This window comes from Phalacrocorax aristotelis, chromosome 17 (assembly GCF_949628215.1).
Source record: "Phalacrocorax aristotelis chromosome 17, bGulAri2.1, whole genome shotgun sequence".
Classification (NCBI taxonomy): Eukaryota; Metazoa; Chordata; class Aves; order Suliformes; family Phalacrocoracidae; genus Phalacrocorax; species Phalacrocorax aristotelis.
In genome coordinates this window covers 1,239,907-1,264,351 of record NC_134292.1, presented here as the reverse complement: position 1 = coordinate 1,264,351, position 24,445 = coordinate 1,239,907, and the positions used below count along the sequence as shown (strand labels likewise).

The 24,445-nt window shown below is 55.4% G+C and overlaps 1 protein-coding gene across 1 annotated transcript; it reads left to right on the top strand.

Moving 5' to 3' along the window:
- Positions 1 to 457: 457 nt before the first annotated feature.
- Positions 458 to 18,882, top strand: LOC142065566 (ectonucleoside triphosphate diphosphohydrolase 8-like). The gene is made up of 10 exons (XM_075111812.1): positions 458 to 580; positions 10,556 to 10,692; positions 11,652 to 11,769; positions 12,305 to 12,455; positions 13,509 to 13,668; positions 14,493 to 14,726; positions 15,769 to 16,041; positions 16,541 to 16,651; positions 17,318 to 17,455; positions 17,693 to 18,882. Exons 2-10 carry the CDS (start codon positions 10,570 to 10,572, stop codon positions 17,873 to 17,875), a joined length of 1,491 nt encoding a protein of 496 aa, XP_074967913.1. The 5' UTR covers positions 458 to 580; positions 10,556 to 10,569; the 3' UTR covers positions 17,876 to 18,882.
- The last annotated feature ends 5,563 nt before the right edge of the window (positions 18,883 to 24,445 follow it).

Below are 24,445 nucleotides of genomic sequence, written 5' to 3'. Positions count from 1 at the left end.
CTCTCATGAGCAGGGCAGCGAGGCTGGGGGGACAGCCAGTGCCTGCTGACGGGCATGAAGAACTGGAGGCGCAGAGGGTGGAGGATGCAGTTGGTAAAGGCAGAGAGGAACAGGAAGAGCAGCAAAGCCACTGAGTCAGGAGGGGACACTCACTGAGTTGCCCTGTGGACTGATCGGTGCCTTTGGACTCTCCCACAGCTCCCCAACCACCCAGCTAATTAAACCAAAGAAGGGGCAAGCCAAAAAAACCACCAAACAAACAACAACAACCAAAAAAACCCCAACAAAAACAAAAAAACCCACAAAGATCAAACAATTGAGGCATCCTTCAGCCTCACCGCAATGCTTTGCAGAGGAACGGGGCTGTTTCCTGCTGCTGAGCACTGGTGGGGCTTGCCCATGACGGTCAGCCTCAACCAAGCAAACAGCACGTCACCGGGGTGTGGTGCCTGACACAGGGGGGACGGTGCCACATCCACCTGCGTGCTGCTGCGCTCACCTGCAAGCTGCTTTTCCAGCATTTTGCAGCTGCCTTGGGGAAGGGCCAGCAACCAGCGTTTCCCAGCTGTGCTCCTCCAAGGTAAGGCAAGCTCCTAGGTCTGTTTAGGGATGCAGGGGTGGCACGTTGTCAAACTCTGGCACTTGGGGTGTTGCTCTGATGGGGGTGCGGGGGCTGCCTGCGTGGCCAGGGCTTGTGGGGATTACCTGGCATCCAGGACCAGCCATATCCCTTCCCGGGGACAGATATATCCCTTCCCCTCCTCGTGCAAAGGAGTCACCTAATGTGCCCAGGGCCACCAAGCCCTGCAACAAAACCTCCTGGGGCATTTGCCCTTGCGCCCCAGCAGCGTGCAGTTCTGGCACACCAGCCTGTGGCCAGGGCGATGTGACCACACAAAGCTTCTGGCAGTGTCCTCCTCAGTGAAATCCTGCTGCACCCTCCGCCAGCCCGCACGGCTTCAGGGGACGGACACACTGACACCCGTCCCCTGCCCCGTGCAAGCTGTGGGGTCCCTGGCGCTCCCTGGCATGGGGAGGGAGGCTCCTTAAGCCTTGGGCCAACAGACTCTTTTACAAGCTGGAATAGGCTTGGGCAAAGATAAAAATCTCACCTCTGGATTTATTTTTGTTGCTGCAGCAGGTGAGTTGGATATCGCTGCCAGCTGGGCCTTTCCCAAACCCAACTGCAGCCCCTGGCTAAAAGCATGTGTTAGGGGAGTGCCCTGGCTCGCTCCCAGCCCTGCAGACATGCTGGGGGAGCGGCGCAGCTTCCCTGTGCTGGTCCTGCGGACCCCAGTGGGTGCCCCAGCCCCACGCCCCTCCGAACCCCTGGGGCCAGTGGGGAAGGAGTCTCTGCGCAGCCCCACCTGGTTGCTGAACCAGCATCACCCTGACAGAGGGACAGTACCGGCCCTGGCTGTCACCCCGCTCCATGTGTCCCAGCTCCTGCTGGGACAGGAGCAGCCCTTGGAGAGATAGCTGAAATTGGAGATGGCTCCACTGTAGGGAGATGAAGCTGGTGCCATCATGTCCATATGGCACCTCCAGAGCAGAGCCCAGCCTGGGTCAGCTCAGCTGGGCTTCATGCACAAGAAGGGCAAGGATGACCTGAGCTACCACAGGGACATGAGGGCTCCTAAAGGAGACAGCTGGGAATGGTCCCAGGGACCTCCGTCTCCACCTGCATTTTGATATGGGCAGCACCTGGGGACCCTGTGACCTCTTTAGCATCCCGATGCAGTGGATGGCTCCCAGTCACGAGCTAGGAGCTGCTCTGCTGGAAGGACCCTGGGGTTATGGTTTGAGGTTTGAGCAGTGCCTTGCCTTGCCCAGGGCTCGTGGGAACAGAAGCCACAGTATGAGGGCAAGGCTGCGTGGGGTGGCTGAGAGGAGGATGGTGTGGGAGAACAAGAAAAGCCTGAGGCTGGGGGGTGCCGTTTGTCCAGCACAGACAAGCTGATGCTGGGAGATATGGAGCTATGGGACTGGGTGGCACAGCTGGTGCCACGGCTTGGAGGCTGAGCCCTGGGACCTGGAGGTGGACTGTGTCTCCGGAGCGGTCCTGCCATGTGGTGATAGCTAGAACTTCCCCAAAAGTAAAGCCAAGTCTTGCAAGTCCTGACTGGGAGAAGCTGTTGACCACCCACAAGTCCACGTGGAAGGGTCAGGGGAGCAAGGACTGGCATGGGTATTTTACCACCAAACATAGCAGAAGGTAGCTTCGCCCCTTGTTGCTCAGAGGTTGGTTAGACACCTCACTTCCCATTCCCAGAGCACCTACCTCCCCTTCACTAGTCCGTCCCTTCAGCTGCATCTTTGCTGCTCAGGGACACGGGAGCCATGGCCAAGACACGCTTGGAAGGAAACCAGGGGTGGCAGAACATCTTTCAGAGGGTTGTAGAGTCAAGAGCAAGTCAATGAGATTGGAAAGATTTATCACTTGTGGAAGACATATAGACAACACATAGGTGTCAGGATTGGGAATTACATGACATCCTGGACAGTGGCTGACTTTAGTGATCCCAGAATTTGTCATGCATTAGCTGTGTTGGCTTTTACAGCCTTCCTTGGGGTCTAGCTGAGACGCAGTGACTGTCTGGAAGCTGCTGGCTGCAGGCAGGTCTCCAGCCATGCCAGGAGCCAAGGCTGCCCGTGCCTTGGTTTTTATTGTGTCTTTGATAACTTTCAGAGGCTGAAAGCATTCACAGCCAAAACACTAACTCCACAGCCAGAACTGGCAAAGCTGTGGTCAAAAGCACAAGTCCATTTGAGTCACCGCTCTCAGAAAGATGTGATGAGAAGTGTGGAGCGAGGGCTAAAAGCCCAGAGGGGAGCAGCCAGGATGGCCCGGGCATGTCTTTTATGATATGTCCTGATTCATGGAAGTGAAAGTTAGATTTTTACCACTAAATTGGCTGAAACATGTTTCAAATCACCACTGCCCTAGAGCCTCCTCTGCTGGCTCTAACACTTGGATCACTCCAAAGACTTGCAAAGGAGTTTGTGGTGCAAGACATCTAAATCCCTCTTCAGCCAGGGCCCCTGCTCCTTGCGGCTGCCCCCACAGTGCGTCAGCCATGCTGGGGGCTGCTGGGGGCAAAGCTTGCTTCAGTCTGGGTGGCAGGTGAGACTGACTGCAGGGCTGAGCTGGAAGCCGGCTGTTGCATGCTGCTCTAGTGCAGTTCAGCAGCATCCCGGCACCCCAGAATGGGGCTTTACAAGCAGCATATTTGTGCCTTGAAGGGATAAGTCCCCATAGTTCCTCCTCTGCACCCAGAGCCCTCCAGACCACCACCCTGACTGCCTCAAACACATCCATTGCTGGTCTGGTTTTCATGCCACCCAGTGCAATCAGTGCCTTGCTGTTTTTCTAGCTTTTTTATTTAGGGCTCCCAAACGGCAATGGGAACACTAATCCCACCCATCTTGCCAAAGCTCGTACATTCCTGCATCCCGGGAAAGCCTGGCTGGTGGTCTGGGGTGGCAAAAGCAACATTTGCAGCACAGCAGCTCCTCTGGGTGACTTCCTCAGCCAGCAGTACACGGGCTTCATGTGGTGAGTGCTGATGCCGAATCATGGTCCGGCATGTGGTAACAGTGTAGTCTGGTTATCTCATGCACAAACTAATTCCCTTGACCAAGATAAGAGGCTTGGCTGCCTGTGCCAGGCCATTCCTGCCGGGAAAATGGAAGAAGCCTGGCAGCCCTGCCAAGAACAGCCTCCTAGCCCTGCCTGCGGGGCAAGGAGCTGTGGGTCACCCCTGCCTGGGGCTGCCTCCACACGTGCTCCACTCAGAGCTGTGGACCTGCCTGCAGTCCAGCGTCCCAGCTCTTCCTGAATCCTCATAATTTAGCTTTGGATTTGTGGGTTTTTTTCAATAAGCTCCCATGTCAGAGACATGTCTTACTTGTGTGTAGGCAATGGCAAACTACAGCCCTCTTAGCTCAGCTTCTAGCTGCTGGGAACATTGGGACAAGCAGTCAAAAAGTTACTGGAGAGCACCTAGAAAATGAAGCGATAAGTAGTGTTTAATCTAGATTTGTCAAGAAACAATGCTACCCCAATCCGACAGCCTTCTCTTATGGGTGACAGCCACTCTGGAGATGAGAGAGGGTAAGCACAAGGTATCATGCTTAGGAAGGGTCACAGCATGGCCTGGCTAGCTGCTGGGTAGGTGGGATACAGAGGTGGCTTCACAGTGTCCCTGGCTAATGGCCAGTGTGTACAAAAGCAAATGTCACCTTAGGAGCACACAAGTCTCTGTCCCGACGTGGGTGCCCCGAGCAGCTGCAGCCCACAGTTTCAGGGTTGGTGTTCCCAGGACTTCAGCTATAACTTTTACAGAATCATTTAGAGAGTTGGCAAAGCTGTGGTCAAAAGCACAAGTCCATTTGAGTCACCGCTCTCAGAAAGATGTGATGAGAAGTGTGGAGCGAGGGCTAAAAGCCCAGAGGGGAGCAGCCAGGATGGCAGGGGCACAAGGAAGAGGAAAGGCTGAAGAAAGGGGGGCTGCAGCAATGGTGACCTCCCTGGAGCAGCTTCTCAGAAGCTTTGCTGAGGCTTTGAGGAGAAAGAGGTGTAGCAGAGTGCCACAGCTTAGTGACATGAGATGACCTAGCAGGGGGCAAGAGAGTGTGGCTGCCCACAGATCACCCACCACCATGGCAGGCGGAGCTGGCTCCGCCATAGTGCTGGCTGCCCTTGTCCAAACCAGTTTGGCAGCTCAAGGGAGAACCTCCCACAGCCAAAGGGTTTTTTGGTTTCCTGCAAATATCCTCCAGCATTTGCTGAGGGACACCTCCATCATGTCACCCTTTCACCTTCTGCCTTGTTTCCTTATCGCCCTGTTGATTGCATTGGAGGCAATCAAACATCTCCAGAGCTGCTTGCCTCAGTCTCCTTCCCATGCTGTCCCCATGGACTCTCTGTGACACTAGTGAAAGTGAAAATCCTGCCCTAAGGGCGCTTTACCTTGTTTTCCTGTACTCCCTGATCTCAGGAAGGAAAAAACCTTCAGGATGCCCAGGGCCAGAGGTGAGCTCATGCCTGGGGCTCTTGTGAGCCACATCTGAGACACCCCAAACTCATCTTCCACCTTGGTGCTCTCATCCCCAGGCAGCACAGCTGGTGAGCGAGCAACTAACAGCCTCAACCTCTTGGAGCATCCCACCTCCACATCCCTCCATCCCAGCACACACGGAGCCCATCACCACAGCATTGGGCAGCACATCCCCCTCCCCGCAGGGAGCTGGTACTCATTCCCCAGGTACCCTGCCCTGCAGGGCTCAGCCAGCTCCACTGCCAATATCTAAATACTGATATTTTTGTTGATATCATTAATCTCGTGGATCTTGCGAGGATGCAGGTGTTGTGCTAAGGCACATCCGAGCGCTGCCTCAGGGCCAACACCTGCTATGTTGTAACTGTGCACAGGGAAGGGGAATGGACTAGGGTGTCCATGGCTGGCAAGGGGCTGGCTCCAGGCTCATGTCCCTGACCCAGAACACCCACAGCTGAGAGGCAGCACCAAGACAGCCACAGTCAGGGCACCTGGGGAATGTTTAATGATACAGACTGGGAAAGACAGTGGGGGGGAGGAAAGGTCTGTTTGCAAGCTGGGAACAACAGGCATGGGCATCCCAAAGGCAGCTTTACATCAGCCCAGTTCCACCACTCTTACTGGAATCAGACTGGAACAGAGGGCCAGAGCTGATCCCTGTTGGGACAAATCGCAGCAAGACCTGGGGTGCCTCTGGAAGGGGAACAGGAGGCAGGAGTGTGCAGTACATCTCACACAGAGACATGGGACCTACACAGAGCCACTGCCTGCACCTCCCACGGCCAGAGCTGGGGTGACCTTGTAGTGCAGAAATTAAATGGAAGGAAATAATAAACTCTCTTTTGGCCCTGAGTCAAGGTGTTTTCCTTTCAGAAGGCACAGGGAAGAAGTTAGCAATGGAGGGGATCTCCTTTCATAAACACCAGTCATCTCAGTGACTGGCAGGAGTGGCTGGGCTTGAACCCTGCAGAGTCCCTGCACCAGCCTGGCAACTTCCTTCTGGGTCTCAGAGTCATTTCAAGGGTCACAAAGAAATATATGTGAAAATCAGATCAAATAGGGGTGTGTGTGTACTTTAGCTATACTTAACTAGCAGATTTGTCCACCTGCAGTCAGAAGAATGAGATATTTAGGTCACTTTTTTGGTTATGAGCAAAGAGTACATTTAGCTCTCACCAGAGTACATCCCTGAAGGCAAACAGGGCTGGGGCTCGTCAGCACCAGGGACCCAAGGGCAGCCACCTGAGAGCAGGTGTTCCCGCAGGCCAGGCACCCCACGGCCCTTCCAGGCCCTGTGATGCTCCACGCTCGGGCGCCACATCGCCCTGAGACCCAGCCTATGTTTTAACAGACAGACACCCTCTTGGGCGGGATTATCTGAAGAAAACTGAGGGCCAGGTGTATGTGCACAGAGCTGGGGTGCTGTCACCTTGGCAGAGCCCAGCTGGAGCAGCATTGCCTGGGAGAGGTGCAGGGCACTGCACATGGGGCAGGTGTGGGCAAGAAGGGAAACAGCCTTCTCCCTCCTGGAGTGACAAGGTGCAAGGAGAAGATGCTGGATCTCAGCCTGTTCAGCAGGAGGTAAAAGCTACGGTACTTATCTAATTAGCTAATTGAGGGGCCTCTTTGGGAGCCTACAAAGGGAGCAGGCACTGGTGCAATACGGACTGTGTGCAATGACGTATGCTGGGGATGCGACGCATGTCTGGGAAGATGTTCTCCAGCAAGCCTTCCACCTGGTCCCGTTGGGGCTCACGGGCTCTGCCTCCCCCACAGCTTGCCGTGCCTCCTCCCAGTGTTATCCTTGTGTTGCCCTAAAGTTTTTGAAGGGAGGATATTGTCAACAAAATTATTAATCCATTACCTGTGACTTGGTTCAGGAATATCTAGCATAAACTGAAGAAGTATTAACTTTTATCTGATTTTTTAGCCGAACTATTTATAGCTAATATTACCTCTCCCAGCAAAGCCTGTGTCCTGGCTCCCACCCCTGTATCCACATCTGTCCACCAGCCCAGACCGCGGGGGTCTGTAGATGGGGCCCAGGGAAGAGGGTGTTGGGAGAATGGGGGTTCCTGTTCCCCCTCGGCTGGGGCAGCTCAGAGCTCTGCAGCTCCTGCTGGGTTTCAGGGAGGAGGAGAGCTACAATACATGGAGGAGCTCCCCTGAAACCAGAGTTTCCTTGAGTCATCCATGTGCAACATGCCCTCTGCTTGGGCACAACCCCATCCCGCAGCTCTGTCCCAAGCCATTCCAGGCCTTCAGCACCCAGACGACCTGTTTGCTCAAGGAAAGTGCTGGTGAAACTGGTTCTCCTGCACATCTACATGTTCTCCCAAAAGAGGTGGACGCTCAGGACCCCAGGAGGTAGATGAAGGTCTTGGGCAGATGGGGGATGTCTCCTGGCCACGCTCATGGCTGCGAGGTGTACAGCTGCTGTGCAGGAAATGGACAAATCTGCCCATGTGAAAAGGAAGCAGTGCACCACATGGCGAGCAAAGCGCTGCTGGGTGTGGCTGTCCGTGCTCTGATCAGTAATGTCCACAAGGTGCTCTCACCAGCTTGGCCCCGATCTCCAACCCTCTGGGGCTCTGCCCAGCTCAGGAGCATGGCTGAGCCTGGTCCTGCCATTCTTGCTAGGACAAGGTCCATGGAGGATGGGTGGCTGAGGGCTGCTGCAGCTCCAGAGCACCAGGGCTGCTCCAAGGCCCCCTTGAACACAGCTCCTCAAGGGACCGGATCCCTTGAGTAACCAGTGGGGTTACAGACTATGGGTGGGACCATGGGGCCGTGTGTCCCTGTGACGGTACACATCCGCACCTGCCTGAGTGCGTTGTCCCACTCACCATGTTCATGAGGGGTCCACTGCTCTCAGAAGCTGTGCTGGTGAACCTGGAAGCATTGCAAAGCTTGCATTTCACGTGTGGCCCCAGCTGCACCCCAGTCCCCTACTGGGACAAGCCCCAGGCTGGATGCAGACCTGGGGCACTCCCATCCATCCCTTCCTTCAGCATCCCAGGGGACCCTGCACCCAGGCACCATGGCCAGTTGATGCTGTGTCAGCTTAGTCCCAGCAAGGTCTGTCTTTCACTGCCCTTGTGCTCACATGGACCAGGGCTGTTCCCGGCTAGGCTTGTCCCAGGCGGGTGGCAGCAGGTTCGCCAAAGGGCTGAGCCTGGCAAAGAGACCAAAATTCTTGGGAACAGAGACAGAAACAGCACCTCAGACAGTCCTGCTGCCTGGGATGAGTGGATGGAGTTACCACAAGCCAAGGGAAATCCCTCCCAGCTGGGAAATCATTACCTGTCCTTCTGGCATGAGATGCAATTAAGATATTATCATATAACCTCTGGAACTATTTCTTTACTACAGAAGGATCAGGAAAAGTAAACAGAAGGGTTGCTCAGTCCGGGTTTGGAGGCAGGAGCTAGAGGGTTTGGTTGGTTCTGGGTGCATACAGCCACCGTGCAGTGCTGCATGTCCCGGAGGGACCAGGGCTGGTCGGTGTCCCTCTGTCCTGCATGCTGACGAGTCCCCCTTGCTCAGGACAGCCCTGACCCAGCTGCTGTGCAGTCTGCAGGGGAATTCCAGACTTGTGAAGGTAGCGGGCACTTATTCACTCTCTTCCAGTGAAGCCATGTGAGTCCAAAGTGTTGTGTGGAGGTGGGAATGCAGGAGTCGTGGCACTCTCTGGGCCTCAGGCATCCACCTCACTGCACCACAAGCCACTGCAAAGGAGGTTGCCATGGGAAGAGGTCTGTGCCACCCAGCTGTGTCCAAGCTGCAGATAGATGTGTCCTCAGACAGAGCACCGGGGGACTGCTGCACCCCCAATTTCACAGGGTGGTACTTTCAGTGCACACAGTGGGACCTCTTAAACCACCATCCCTCCAGCTGCAGGGAAGGTCACATGCAGTGAGGACTCCCCAGCACACATTTCCCTTCTGGCATCTTGGTGGATGTTTGACTCAGCTGAGATACGGAAGCTTGGTACTGAATCCTTCCATCGAGATCACCCTTGTGATAGCCCTGGCAGCCTCATACTGGGGAGCTGAATCAGCAGGAAGCAGCTTCACTGTATTGCCCAGAGAGAGCAGGTCCTGGTGTCCACCAGCCCTCCTCATCCCAGGGCAGGGGTGCTGGGGCTCTGTGGCTGAGGTGGGATATCCTGCCTGTGCTGCTGAGCCTTGAACGCATTCCCAGAGCAATGGGAGGCTGCTGGTGGAGCTGGGGGCTGTGGGAACCTGAGCCCTCCCCACTCCCCTGGCTCTCCTTGGGGTCACCGTCTCTGCAGGGACCCCCAGCCCAGGAGCAGCTCGAGGGTGGGCCACTCACAGGGAAGGGGTGACCGCAGTCCCAGCTGGGCTATGATGGTGTCCTGGCACTCTTGGCCTCTCGTGTCTCCCCTGTCAAAGCACAGTGAATGTTGCTGAGACCCCCATGGAAGGGCCATCCTCCTCCTCTGATGTGATTTTTCATGTCATTGTAATAAAACTTATTATCAAGGCACCTACCACTCTGTGTGTGATTTCAGGGCATTGGATACTGGAAATATCACTCTCACCTCTTACAGACCTTGTAAAGACTCATAATGGAAATACTAAGACTGGTGAGAGCAAAGAGACAACAGAAATGTGTGAGTGAGCGTAAAAGTACAAAGAAGCAGGGGGACAACAGTTAAAAGCAGAGGTGTGTGCTAATTGCTGCAGGGCTTCTATGTGTGATTTCATTCAAATGAGGAGGGGGAACTAACTGGCTGAAGATAAGGTGATAAGGAAGATGCCCTAAGAAAAAATTATGCCATAAATACACCTGTAAGACAAACAAGGGAACAGATATTCAAGAGTTTTGCCTAAGGCTGATGAGGTCTGGGAAAAAAATTTCAAGCAGTATCCACTTCCAAAGGATATAAAAGGCAAGACCAAGTTGGGTTTGCTGCCAGCAGCAGAGGAGCCCAGAGCCACAGCAAAGACTTGCAAGTCAGTTCTCAGAGATCCTACCTGGGCACACACATCTGGGTGCTGCTGGGTGCACAGGTCTGGGATTGCCAGCAGGTGATCTGACCTTGCTTACATCTTGTAAAAGAAAATCACCTTCTCCTTCTACAATATCTCACATTAAGCTTTTTTTGCTGTTCCCCATGCTCTCCCGTTTGGTGCAGTGCTTCTTTTCCTCCTCCTGGCCCTGATCCTTCCCAGTAGTGTTGAGTGAAGAAGGAGTGGGTGCGGGGCCTGGAGGACTGTTGTGATCCCGACATGGCTGTGCCAGGCTGCAGGGCATCCAATCCCTCTTTCCTCCAGCCCCCCGGTTTTATCCTAATATTGCTTTTCCCGAGGAAAGATCTGATTATCCACCAGGATTTCCAAGTTACACAGCCTGAGCTAGTGTCAGCCTGGGGACAGCTTTCAGAGGTGATCTCCTTGCTGCTCTCACTGACCTGCCTTGTTCCCAGCTGGCTGGGTCCAACCACCTTTCTCCCGTGTTTGGGTTTGCAGGAGCCTTCACCACGATGTTCACTAACAAGAAGCACTTCACCACTGCCATCATTGGCGTGCTGATCACACTCTCCATCATCGCCCTCATCCTCAGCCTGGTGAAGATTGAAGATGTCACCCTGCCACCCACGGTCAAGGTGAGCCCAAAAGAGGGTCCCCAAGCACCACTGCAGAGATCGGTCACCTTGAGCAGGTGCTCAGAGACAACGGCTTATCTTCAGGGTCAGGAGGTGAAGAGTGGTCAGTAGGCCCTGCCTCGCAGTAGCTGGGTGGGTGTTTTCTTCCCACCTCAAGATGCAGGCAGAAGAATTACAGCCTGGCCACCTTGAAGTTAGGGGGGAAGCCTTGTCTGAAACTGGTCACTGTGCTATGTGCTTGATGTGTTTTGAGGAGATTACCTTGGGGCAGATGGGTAGGGAAAAGCCCTGCCCCACTTCCTCTGCCCTCCCAAGGCACTGCACCGCAGGGCAATATGCCTCCACATGGCCTTTGTTCCTGCCAGCTCCCACCAGCCTTGTCCTAACCCACTCACACAACAGAACAAGCATCATGGCTCCTCCCCATCCCTCCCCTGCAGCTTGGCATCCCACCCTGGCTGCTGGAAGAGGGTTGGCGTGGTTTTAGGGTGAGGTGGAGGGCTTTATGTGGGACAGACACACAGCTGGGTGCTGCTAGACTGGGGCTGGTGTGGCCATGCCAGTCCCTGCCCAGGCTGGGTACCATGGAGGTAGCAGAGAGCACTGAAGATGAGGGAGTTGCTGGCCCCAAGGTGGGACCAGTGTAGACAAAAGAGGTAGGTAACCAAGACAGAAAATAAAAAAGCATGAAAAAAACCCAAGAAAATATTTGTGTGAGCTGTCATTGCTGCACAGACCTCAGGAGAGGGAATGAAAAAAATCCTCAGTTTCCATGAAACATGCCCATGCTGAGGCCGTGCGCTGTCACCACTCTGCTCTGCCACAGTGCAGATAGCCATGCCCTAGGGAGATGTTTTCTGGGGCATCCTCTGGCCCCATGACCCTGGAAGGGCCATGGCGGGACCAAGGGCAGGCTGCTGCTCCTCCTGCCAGTGTGATTTCTTGTTTTTTCCTTCCAGTATGGGGTGGTGTTTGATGCAGGCTCATCCCACACCTCTCTGTTTGTCTATGAGTGGGATTCAGACAAGGAGAACAACACTGGTGTGGTCAGCCAGACCTTGTCCTGTGATGCCCAGGGTCAGTATACCCCTGCTCGGGGATGCCCTGTGTGTTCTTGTGGTGGGTGGGATGACCTGGCCCTCCCTCTCTTTGGCCTGCCCACACTGGGCAGCTCTGTCCATCGGGCTGGCACTGCTGGCATGGTGGGGAGCCCTGGCTGTGGGCAGGGCGGTCCCTGCCTCCCCGCTGGCTTCAATCCATGGTTGGAGGGCCCTCAGCACCACGTAGTGCCTGCACGCTTGGTGGGACTGAAGCACCTTGGTGTTGCGCTCAGTTTTCATTCCTCCACCTTGGACTGCCCCAGCTGCCCAAGCTGCTGTCCTGGCTGTGGAAAGTCTCATCTATAGAGCTGGGAACACTGCTGAAAGCATGGGAGATGTGGGGAAGCCATGGGAGAGGAATGTAAGTGTGGGTCAGTCAGGTCTCAGAGAAGCCAGGCAAAGCACCCTTTGTTGCTAAAAGGTGATGGGCCTTGCTGCCCCATGTCCTCTTGCTCCCACATGCCTGTCCCCAGCCATTCCTGTCAGCTTGTCCCAGCCTGACTCTCTTCCAGGGCAAGGCATATCGAGCTATGCCAATGATCCCCCGAAAGCTGGTGATTCCCTAAGAGAGTGCATGGATAAAGCCCTGAAGGTCATTCCAGCTGCAAAACAGAAGGATGTCCCAGCTTACCTCGGAGCAACAGCAGGCATGAGGTTACTGAGGTATCACTGTGGGGTGCGGGGGTGACGGAGTAGTGATGGCGCTGCAAGAAGCCACTGCCAGGACTAGTGTCCCGCACAGGGCCAGGCTGCCAGGAGCTCCCCCCTCTCATGTTGCCATGACCAAGTGACTGGGGAGTGGGGAGGAGACAGCCCCGTGGGGACTGGCCCTGGGGCAGAGAGGCTGCTCAGAGGTGTCTGTTGTCATCCTGGGACCCCACCTCCCAGGAGGGTGCTGCATGCCCAGTTCCAAGCAAGGTATGCTTCCCAGAGCTCTTTGTTTGCTATTCATTATTCCTTAAATTCCTTAAATACAAGGTTGTTGATATGCCACCAGGGGATGTGCCATCTGCCCAGATGGATGGGTGCTGGTGGACAAGGGGGCAGAGGTAGGAGGCAGCAGGGTGCTGCGAGAACTGCCCTAACCTTTCACCAGCTTGTTTTAGCTCTCTTCAAATGTCAACCTTCATTTCATGGTTCTTGGTTTTATGGTTGGAATATCTCTAACATTATTTCTGTGCCCTGGCAATCAAACCCCTTCCCTGGGAAGGAGCTGGGTCATAGCCTGAAGGTTACTCGCTTCAGAGAGTGAGCTCATGCCAGCAGCCCCAAGACATATTTCCCCACTCAGAGGTCTGAAACCAGGCTGGCACCTTCCTGAAAGACCCATGTGAGCTCAGCAGCCAGTCCTGGCTTTGATGCAGTCAGTTCAAACCTGGGTTTTGCAGCACAATCCCCCCTGGCCTCCAGCACTATGAAGATACTTAGGTAGGGAAGGGTGGCCTGGAAAACCTCTGTGTGACCGCAGTCAAGCTGCACTGGAGGGATGAGATTGCTATTGCTCCTAGATTTGTGATGCCAAGTCTAGGCAGCTGGGATTTATGCTGTACGAGCAGCTTTGACAAGTCATCTAACAGTAAGCATCTTTTCACACAAAATGCTTGTTGCAAAAAACGGGAGTATGTGGAGCTGGTTAAAAACCAGACTGTTTCCTCGTGTTTCATCTGTAGTATTGATGTAGCTGGGTATGTAGCCTGATCTTTGTGTCCTTCTTAGGGAACAGAACAGCTCAGCTGCAGACCAAGTCCTGGCCGAAGTTGCTAAAACCATGCAACAGTACCCCGTGGCTTTCAAAGGGGCTCAAATCCTTACAGGAGAGGAGGAGGGAGCTTATGGCTGGATCACCATCAACTACTTGCTGGAATCCTTCACTAAGGTGGGAGAAGGGTGAAACACACACTCCTTTGCCAATACAGTTTTTCTGATTTTTCTTAAGCTTGCTTAGCACAGAAGGACAGGTCTGGGTTATGGCTTTCGGGAATGACCTAAGAGGAGCAGCCAGTTATCCTCTGGCTTGTCTACAGTGAAAGAGGAGGGAGAAATCAGGAATGAGGGGTCCCTGTTAAGAGCTAGGGGCACATCTCCATACAATGTGGGCACAGGGTCTCTTGGGGACAGCGAGGTTGGCCGTGCAGCCCAGTGGGGACTGTTTTCTCCAGTGGGGCTTTGTCTCGCTGCCCTGGGAAGGTCCATCTCTGTGTGGTGCTGCAAGGCCCCAGTTTTGGTTTAATGTCTGAAGGAAGATTGAACCAAACCTCTTTCCTGCCACCCTCTCTTGCAGCACCACCACAGCTCAGAGCAGTGCTGGCACCGTTGGGCTCCTGTGCAGGCTGTTGGAGTATTTCTGTCCTTCCCTTTGCGCCAGCACCAGCCTGCTCCTCAGGAAGAACAGCCCATCCAAGCCAGGTGCCCACCAGCACTTTGGTCTGAGGAGCAGTGTCTCAGAGCCATGTGAGCCCACAGCATGTTGGCACATCTTGACCATCAGACAGTTCAATCTCTGTTTTTTCTGGCTCTGATAAATGGCTGGGATGGTTGGGCAGGGAAGGCAGTGGGGATCACATAGGGTAATAATTGAATTGAATACCCACTGAATATAATAACAAAATCCTATTGACTTCAGTGGGATGAGAATTTTGCTCAGAGCAAGTAAGCCCAGCCGTGTACAACTCCTCTTCCTCTCCTGTCTTGCCTTGGCAGTACTCCCCCAAAGCACATATGTGGCTTCATCCAGAGGCGGCCAACATTTTTGGGGCGCTGGATCTTGGAGGAGCATCTACTCAAATCAGCTTTATGCCCAAAGGTTCAGTGATAAACTGGAATGAAGCCTCCAAGTTCATGCTGTACGGGTATAACTACAACATCTACACACACAGCTACCTCTGCTACGGGCAGAACGAGATGCTGAAGCGACTGGCGAAGGAGTTAATTGTGGTGAGAGGGTAACTGGGGGGTAATTGGACTCTGGTCTCATGATGCCAACCACAGACTTCTTAATGCGTAAAACAAGAACAGGCAATGCTCTTCCAGAGAGGCGTCAGCAGGGACTGAAAGCAGGTACAGACTCCTTGGAGCACGGGTATGTCGATGTGGAGAGGAGCATGGGAACCGTCAGAAGGGGCAGCTTGGGAGAGATCTTCTGGCTGTACACAGCTGCCTCGCACAGTGTAGAAAAGGCAGGACCAGGCTCTTCTCAGAGGTGCAAAGTGACAGGACAAGAGGCGATGGGCACAAGCTGGAACATGCGAGTTTCCAACCAGATGCAGGGGAAAAGTATTTCCCGATAAGAATTGTCAAATATTGGCACAGGGCCCAGAAATGCTGTGGAGTTGCCATCCTTGGAGAAGTTCAGAATTTGATGGGACAAGGCTCTGAGCAACCTGATCTAGTTGGTCATGCTTTAAGGTGACCAACTCTACAGGTACCCTTATATCTCCCCTCAACTACTCTGTGACTGCATGGACCTGAGAGAAGTGAACCAGAAACCTTTATCAGGCCATTTTTTGGAAGGTGAGAGGGGAAGAGGGACTTCACGGAGCTGTGTCTTATCAGGAGGAGCAGCCTTGGCAAGCCAGAAGGGTTTGCTTATGCCGCACAGCCAAGAAGGGTCCCAGGTGATGTCCCTGGCTGGGGCTGGAGCTAGAGACAGAGCTAGAGCTGGGGAGGGGAGGGCTTTGAATGCCCCAAACCATGATCCTCCTGGCCTGGGGAGAGACATGCTGGGTCCCTGAAATCGGTCTGCCTCCGTGAGAGAGGGAATGAGACAAATCAGGGTGAGAATTAGTGCTGAGCTCCAACTGGGACTGCAGATGGCCAACAAGACCAGGATTAAACAGCAGGAGGGTCTTTTCCTGCTGAGGAGGTGGGAGATGCCTGCACCCGGGCTTTGGGGCGAGCACTGGGTGAACCCTGCCACCCAGTATGCCCACCAAGAGGGTTTGAAGGAGGCTGCAGCCTGCAATTTTGCTGTTCCCAGGAGTCGTCCTCTGGCACACAAGTTGATCACCCTTGTTACCCAAAAGACTACAATGAAACCATCTCGCTGTCGTCCTTCCGCACCAGCCCCTGCACCAACCAGAGCGACTCACGCCTGAGCCTCGGTGTCGGGAATGTGACCCTGCAGGGCAGGGGCAATGCCAGTGAGTGCCTGGCTGCCATCAGGAAGCTGTTCAACTTCTCGGCATGCGGCCAGAGGCAGGACTGCACCTTCGATGGCATCTACCAGCCCCCAGTCAATGGCCAGTTCATTGTAAGGCAAATCCTGTCCTCCCACCTCTCGGGCAGAGCATGTCCCCGGGTGCTGCCATGCCCCTGGTGCCCCATGGCACTGTCACCTCCCCGCAGCAGAATGGGTAAGAAGCACCCAAATTACCACTGCCCCAGGGCACAACAGGGGTTTCTACCATCTGGTTTTCCAGCCAGATGTCCAAATGAGACCATGTTAACAAAACAGATGCCTAGTTGAAAACCAAGTTTTCAGTTAAAAAATAAAAAAAAACCTTAGCCAGCAGCCTTCAGGCAAGGCTTTGCCGGTGCTTGATGTGCTGCTGTAGCCAGCAGGCACCCACACCGCCAGCCTGTCACCTCTGCTGTGACATGGACGTTGATGCCCTGGGAATATGCAACAGAGGGACAAACCCAGTGAAGGACAAAGCCCACCTCCTGCCTTGAGGGAGATGGGGGCAGCTGCCTGGGGGCGGGGTGTTCCCCACTGTAACTCAATGGCATTTCTGCCTCTTGCCTTTCAGGCCTTCTCTGCCTTTTACTATAACTTCAAGTTTCTCAACCTGACCGAGGGGCAGTCGTTGGCTGCTGTCAGGGAGGCCATTGAGCATTTCTGCACAAGAAGCTGGGAAGATGTACGTTCCCTGTGGTGGGAGGCTGTGGGAAAGCTTCACAGCAAAGGGGTCCTGGGGTGAGGAAGAGGAGCAGGGACCCCTCCAGGACAAGGCTCCCTGGTTGCTGAGCTGGGGCCTACGCAGCAAAGCCATCCCTGAGGTCTGTGAGGGAGCCAGGACTGTCCTGCACCCACCCTCAGGGGCCCTCCTTGCTCACGCAACATTGGGAAAAGGGCAGCCAGGGCAGGTGAAGGCAGAAAAATCTCCCCACCAGCACAGGAGCAGGGGATGGAGGTGGGGCTGGAGCCCTGGAGATGGTGAGAGGGAAGCCAGCTACTGGCACCACTCTGGAGATGAGTCAAATGGGGATGGATAAGGCCAAGAGGTGTGGTAGGACCACCGTGGGGCAGAGAGCAGGGTTTGCTTGCACAAGAAGGCTGAGATGGGAGAATATGGGGCAGAAGGAGCTCCAATATGTTGCTGTTTCCACATGGAGAGTAAATTGTCCTCAAAGGAGTTGGCCTGTGTGGACAGATCCAAAATACCTGCCTGGTCCAGGAGTCTTCTTCTGGATGCTGGTGGCTGCAGAGCCATTGCCTCTCACACAGCAGTTGTGGGGGCATTGTCCCTGCATGGAAATTTCCTGCAAATAACTTCCCTCCTTCCCCAAACATGTCCCCACCCCAGCTGTCTTCTAGCTACCCCAAAGAGAATCCTGAGCGACTGCCTAAATACTGCGCTAACACCAACTACATCCTCACACTCCTCCTTGATGCCTACAAGTTCAACGAGACCAGCTGGAACAACATCTTCTTCCAGATGAAGGTAGGCAGCAAACCCAGCCTGTGGGAGGAGTAAAGGCAGCGCCAGGGGAAAGAGCCAGCGTCCCACTGGGGTGCCATGAGAGCCACGGTCCAGCAGGCCTTGCCTGCCCCACATCCCAGCATAGCACTGCGTGTGGGGCCGCGTGCCCTCTTTGGGCTGTGCAGGAGTAGGTGGCCCTGCATCATCAGCGTGGCTTTCCTGCAGGCCTAACTCCTCGTCCCCTCTCTCCTCGGGCAGGTGGGCAGCGCCGACGTCGGCTGGGTGCTGGGGTACATGCTGAACCTCACCAACATGATCCCGGCGGAGGCTCTGACACAGGTGAAGGGGCACATTCCTTCCCTGTGGGCTACAGCTGTCACCTTCATCAGCCTTGCCCTTGCCCTAGGGCTTGCTGCCCTGCTCCTGCTCTTGTTCATGTAGCAGCCTGGCTGCATTTTGGAGCAGGGCAGGAGCATGGCAGGGCTGGAGGGCTTTCTGCACTGTGGTGCCCTGCACTTCTGCCAGTGGGACTGGTAGCCTGAGGATTGTTCAACAATGCTGAGCACATTAATCTCTACAGCACTGAAGAACCAAGGTCTGGCCTCCCATGGGACTGCTCCCAACATGCAGATAGGCACCACGTGAGGTTTCCAGAGGAGCTCCACTACTGTGGAGACTTGCTGGGATCAGCTTATGCACCACAGGAACCCCGGCCGTGACTATCTGCCTCCTTACATTTCTATGCCTGTTACAGATCTGGCCTCCATCCCACTGGGTGACACATGGGGCTGTGGAGAGCCAGCCTGGCCATGGAAGAGCTCCCCAAGTGCCAGACTGTCAGTGCATGGCTGCAGGCACATGGTGACAGGGTGCTTCGTGCAGTGCTGGGTCTGACCGCGGTTGCCAACAGCCAGGCAGGTCCCTGCTAGGTCTGCCAGAATGAGGGCATGCAAGCTTCTGCAGCACCCCAGCCGGCTCTCCTGAGGGTGTATCATTTGGGCTTATCTGATGGTCTTGGAGACAGACAGAAGACAAACTGAGCGCCCAAAGTCAGAAGTGTGGTCCACGCCCCCCCAGAGGGTCCATTTCATCTTGTCTTCCTTTTCTTCTGGGATAAACGGGTTGATGTTCCTGAGTGTCTTCCTGGAGACCAGACTGTCCCACCAGCAGAAGGACTGGACACCATGGTATCATGCTGAGACTCCAGCAGGCTGCAAGTCCCGCCCTGACCCTGCACATGCAGCTGAGCTGTGTCCTGCCCACAACTGCGTGCTTGCCTTTGGTTCTGCTCATTCATTGTCTGCCCTGCGGGTGATTCATCTTGTTTGCCTCCCAACGGCAAGGAGCTGATCTTTGGTGTCTCTGCAGAAAGGCAGGCATCTCGCGGCTCTCATCATGCAAATAAACATTGTAAAAGTCGTCAAATGGGGAAATGACAGTTTGCTCCTGAACTTTTATGATTTTATTGTTTCCGTCTCCCAGGGGCCCAGGTGCTCCCATCCGCCAGACCTCAGAGGAGCCAGCAGGGCACAAGGACAAGCCTTTTGCTTCTGAGAGCTGGGGTCTCTCACCTCACTCATCCACTGGCTGCCAGTGGGACTCCTCAAAAATGTAAGGGCCCCTCCAGAAGCTGCCCCTGACATGTCCCAGTAGCATTCCCAAATCATCCTGTGTGCTGGAAAGGGAGGGTGAGATATCTGCCTGGCACAGACATGGGGTACAGCCACACTGGAGAGGAAACTTGTACAGGATAGCAGGGGCCTGCTGCCATCCCCCACCTCACAGGGCTTCCCAGTGCTGGGCAGAGCCCGAGTCCCTTCTACTGGGCCAGCTTCTCCCATAGCCCATTGCCACTGCCCCTCTGCTGGCATAGCATAGCATAGCATAGCATAGCATAGCATATTTTCAGTTGGAAGGGACATACAACGATCATCTAGTCCAACTGCCTGACCACTTCAGTGCTGACCAAAAGTCAAAACATGTTATTAAGGGCATCATTGAAATGCCTCTTAAACCCTCACAGGCATGGTGCATCAACCACTTCTCAAGGAAGCCTGTTCCAGTGTTTGACCACCCTCTCAGCAGCCATGGGCTCTTCGCCCAGGATGGGGCAGGACACATCCACCCCACATTGGGTATCATCTCCTGCAGGCTGTAACCAGCCCTGTGATGATCCCGCTGCTGCCAGACACCCCTTTTCTCTTCCCTGCCCCACTGGTGCCACCATCTCAGCCACTCCACATCACTGCAATCCCTGTGCCCCCAGCACTGAGCCCCTGCTCCACACAGCCATCCCCTCCCTCCTAGAGCACCTCCAACCAGTAGCGAGGGGAAAGGAAGAACAGACAGCACACAGCAACAGGGAAGATTTTTTAAAGCCTGGGCTGGTTCCAGCTGCCCAGGCCAGGACTCAGGTGCCCCGTGTTACAAGTTCACAGCTCCTGGACACATGGGGATGATTCCTCAGTCTGCAGCTCCTCACACAAGCGTGGCAGAAGGACTAAGTGGCTTCAGCAGCCTCTGGAGCCAGTGCTGCTGGAGACTCTCGTAACCGGAGTTTTTCTGGCAGTATACGTCTGTGAGCAGGCAGAAGATGAGGATGAGCATGATGGCCAGTAAGACTGTGGCTGCTATCCACTTGCTTCTCTGGAGCCCTATGACTCTCTGGGGAGTCTCTGAGGGAATCATGTTCGTGAGATTGAGCACATAGCCCAGAGTCCAGCCCACATCTATGTTAGCAACCTGTGCAGACAGAAAAGAGGGATGTGAAAGGCTGCAAAGTACTATGCAAGCCAGAGAGCTAAAGAAGACCTTTGCTGTTGCACCCCCAGGTCCTGCTCCACAGCCACTATATCTGTGCACACCTTGGGCTGCAGATACCCTGTTAGTGAGACATGATGGGGAAGAGCATAAATGTCCCAGGCCAAATGTCCCAGCAGGTGCCTGTAACTCAAGAGCTGCCCTGGGCACAGGCAGTGGAGCGTCCTGCCCCCTTATCCCCTGCTCCCCCATCCAGACAGGGCAGGGCCAGTGGCAGGGTGGGCGCAGGCCATTTCATGGCACAAAGCATGGAAGCTGTCAGCTGTCAAGTATTTTCCTAACTGATGGACAAAATAGACGTTAAGCCACGTTGTGTGGTTGAATTTGTAGCCTTGCAGGAGAAGGGTGAAGGCTGTGGTGGTCCGACTCCATCTCAGCTCAGTCCTGCCCTGCTGTTGGGACACCCCTGGGATGGCTCCAGCTGTGGTAGCCCTGTTGTATCTACCATCCTCACTGGGGTTTGCACAAAGGCACCGAGCCCAGTGGCCGTCACACCCAGCAGGTGCTGCCTGCCCAACGCAGTGGCATCAGGGCGCAGGCTGCAGCACATGACCACAAGGCTGGAGGCGGTTACCTGGTGTAAGGAGGCCATCAGCATCTTCAGCACTTGCTTTTGCTTGTAGCAGAGGCAGCTGTGGGTGTCAATGGAGTAGTTGGTCCCTTACAGCCCAGGGAGGGCTCTCGTACTGCTGTCATCAATGGAGGTCCTGGGAAGGAACATGATCTGAGTTGAAGCCCCATAGAGGTCCAGAGATCCAGCCACAGCTCCTGCCAGTGGGTGGGTCCACTTGCCTGTAAAGGAGCACTGCCCTGTACTGGGAGTCACCCACGGGGACCTGGCACAGGGTGAACACAGGCGTATCAGCTTCCCAGTCCAGACTGCAGCACAGCAGAGAGTGGGGACCCCCTCTGCCCACTCCCCCGGCCTGCACCTTGACGAGTGTCTCCAGCAGGTAGTTGACAGTGATCCAGCCAAAGGAGCCCTCCTCGTTCCCCGTGAGGATCTGAGCTCCGCGGAAGTCCACGGGGTACTCGCCAATGGCCTTGGCCACCTCAGCAAAGACCTGCTCGGCCTTGGTGCTGTTCTGGTCCCTGCCCGGGGAAGGAGATAAATACCATGCAGTGGAGGAGGCAATGGCTGGGGAGCTTTCAGCGCAGGGCTGACGGCAAGAGGCTGCCGTCTTCTGCAGAGCATCAGGGCTGCTCAGAGACAGGGTAAAGGCGCCAAATCCCTCAACTGGTGCGCTGGGAGTCTCCCTAAAAATGCTGCCTGCGGGCTCTGCCTGAGCATGCGGAAGGTTAATGCAAGCCTGGCAAAGGAGGTTCATCCAGCTCTGGGGCTGCTGCCAGGCTGGGGGTAGAGTGCACTGGGTGCGTTCCCCGTGGGCACAGCGAGCGGCTCTCTCGGACAGCCTGGTGGACTGCGGACATGGGTGCTCTGCCCATGACCATGGCCTGCCTGGGCAGCAGCCCCCATACCCCTGTGCCCCCAGCCCCCTGCACCGGTGACGACGCAGAAACGCCTGGTGGGGCAGGGGTTGGAGGTGCCAGCTCCGGGCAGGGCAGTACCTCAGCAGCCGCATGCCCGCTGTGGCCCCCAGGTAGGTGGGCGTCTCCCGCTGCTGCTTTGCCGGGATGATCTTCATGGCATTGTCCAGGCAGGTCTTCAGGCTGGCTCCAGCCCCAGCCGGGTTGTCTGCGTAGCTGGAGATGCCGGGTCCTGCAAGAGAGCACCCCGCAGTGCAGCAAGCTCAGTGCCACCCAGGAGGGAGAGGGCAGTGGGGCACACGTTCACCCAGAAAGCCCCCAGGGGTTTTTCCCCATCTTGCCAGGCTAGTCATGCCCCTGCCAAGGGTGTCCCTGGAAGGGGAGTGCTCAGGGCTGACCTGCCTGGAGGCGGCACACGCGGCACGGCCACGGCACGCTGCAGGAGCAGGCTGCAAGCTCCTGCTCTGGGTGGAGGCAGAGGGCTGTGGTGTGCGTCTTGTGATGCTGAGCACACGCTTAACCCCAGGGAGGCTGAACTGCCCGAATGCGGCCAACCAGTCCCGCAGTACTCAGCTGACAAACGGAGCCGTTCCTTATTTCCCTGGCAAAAGCGCAGGCTCCTCTTGGTCCTGCTGGGAGGGCGTGTGGAGCCGATACGCACAGCCAGAGGTGCCCTCTGCATGGCTTGTTTGAGTTCCTATTTTTAGAGGCTGGCATCGGATCTGAGGACTCAACATGGTCCTGCGGTGGGTAGGGACAGGCTCTGGGGTGGAAATATCATTTCAGGGGACAAGTCCACCCATTCCCCAGGCCCAGGAAGCTCTCTGGACCTCCCTGGCAATATCCAGATGTCCCAGTCGCAGCCCAAAACTCTATTGTATTTGGTGCCGTACAGATACCACAATGAACACTGCTGACCCAAAGAGCAGTTAGGAACTGCATGCAAAAAACCAGCATAAACACAGTAATGTTTAGGGACTTCTGCAGAGCTTTTAGGAGGCCCCATGGGAACATGAAGCCGCCCATTATCAAAGAATCTGTGAAGAGATGTGAGAAGAGCCAAGGAAGTGGCTGCATGGGAGAAGGAGCAAACTCTGCCCATCCAGCATCCCAAGCTGCAAGTTGATGCACAGCAACCTGCTGGAAGACTGGACTGGCTCCACAAACCGTGATAACTGGTGGCCAAATTCCTTATCCACCTCTGGATCCCCCACTTACTGTAGGGCTCCCTAAGGTGTAAACCATCCCCCCTAACATTTTGATTTTTCCACCAGGGCATCTCCCTTTGGCCTAGCACAGGCTGAAAGACTCAGATGACAGACAAGGCTGTGAGCATCTGGGACAGCAATCCACGAGGCTGGGAGAAAGGGACAGACACGTCCTGGCACACTCACTGACACCTTGCAGGCCTCCACCTGGGAGACGATGCCGGGGCCATTCTCCTTGTCTGCGGGCCACTGGTAGATGTAGAGAGCTGTGTGCGTGGAGCCGGCATCAAACACCAGGCCATACTGGGGGAGGCAGAGGGGAAGCAGGGTCATAGTATGCTCAGGGCTGCACCAAGTGCTACGGGGTTTCTGAGAGCCTCTGCCGTTTCTTCTCATGCATGAACACAAGCAGCACATGTTTTCACATCTAACCTCCCTTTAGCAGCCCCGCTCTACCTCTAACCCCCCCCGATTTAGCCATTCAAGGGAGTTGCAGCTCAGAAAGTGAAGACGTGCAGGTCAGCAGGGTGATTTGCAGAGCAGCGAGGAATCCAGGCATGTCCCAAAGGGCTCAGGCTGCCAGAGCTGCTCCCAGACCTTTGGGAGTGGCAAATCTCACAAACCCTGACTATTTTTTAACAGTCTGCCAGCAGAAAGCAACAGGAGAGAGGTGTAAACCCACCAGGTGACCTGCATATCTGAAAACAGAGCAGAGGAAGTGTCTGGCATGGCAGACAGACCGCTCCCAGGAGAGGGGCTGCTCTTCTCTCCCCCATCCTTAGCAAGGAGCCAGGACCATGGTTTAGGGGGGCGGTTGTTCTGCCCAGTGCCACCTTGATTAGGTTAAGCCCTGAAAAACTGGACTGGTTATGGGGAGACTTGCAAGTGGAGAGGAAGGCAGGGCTGATGGAAGGATGAGAGATGGAAAGCGGCTGGTGGTTTTTCCCAGGCTCCCCCAGGTCCCAAGGGGCACATACTCTGTTCCTCATAGGAAGGGCAGCATCCTTCACCGGGGTTAGGACCAGGAGGAAGATGGCCACCCCCAGCACTCCCAGCACAGCCGCCGAGCTCCATCCCACTGCCCTGAGCAGGCACGTCTGCATCATGATGCTGGGTTGTGGGGAGGGATGGTCTTTGCAAGGGCAGCCCTAATCCACCTGTCCCTGCCCTGTCCCTCCCGCTCCTCCTGGGGTCCCCTTCTCCCAGCAGCTCAGGAACCGCATATCCCCTAAATGACCCCCTGGGACACGGAGCAGCTGAGCACAGAGACCATGAACCTGCCCTTTGGCTGGCAGCAGAGCAATGCCCTTTGATGAGCAGCTCCCATCCCAGGAAGGGCGGCGGCGAGGGGTCCCTCCTGCCAGGCCCTCGGGAAGATGGTGGCCGTGGTCCCGGCTGGCCCCTTCTGTACCTGTGCCAGGAGCACTGCTCATTCCTTGGCCGTAGGTGCACTGAGCTGGGCAGAGCCTCTGTGCTCTGCCTATCCCCCCTGGCA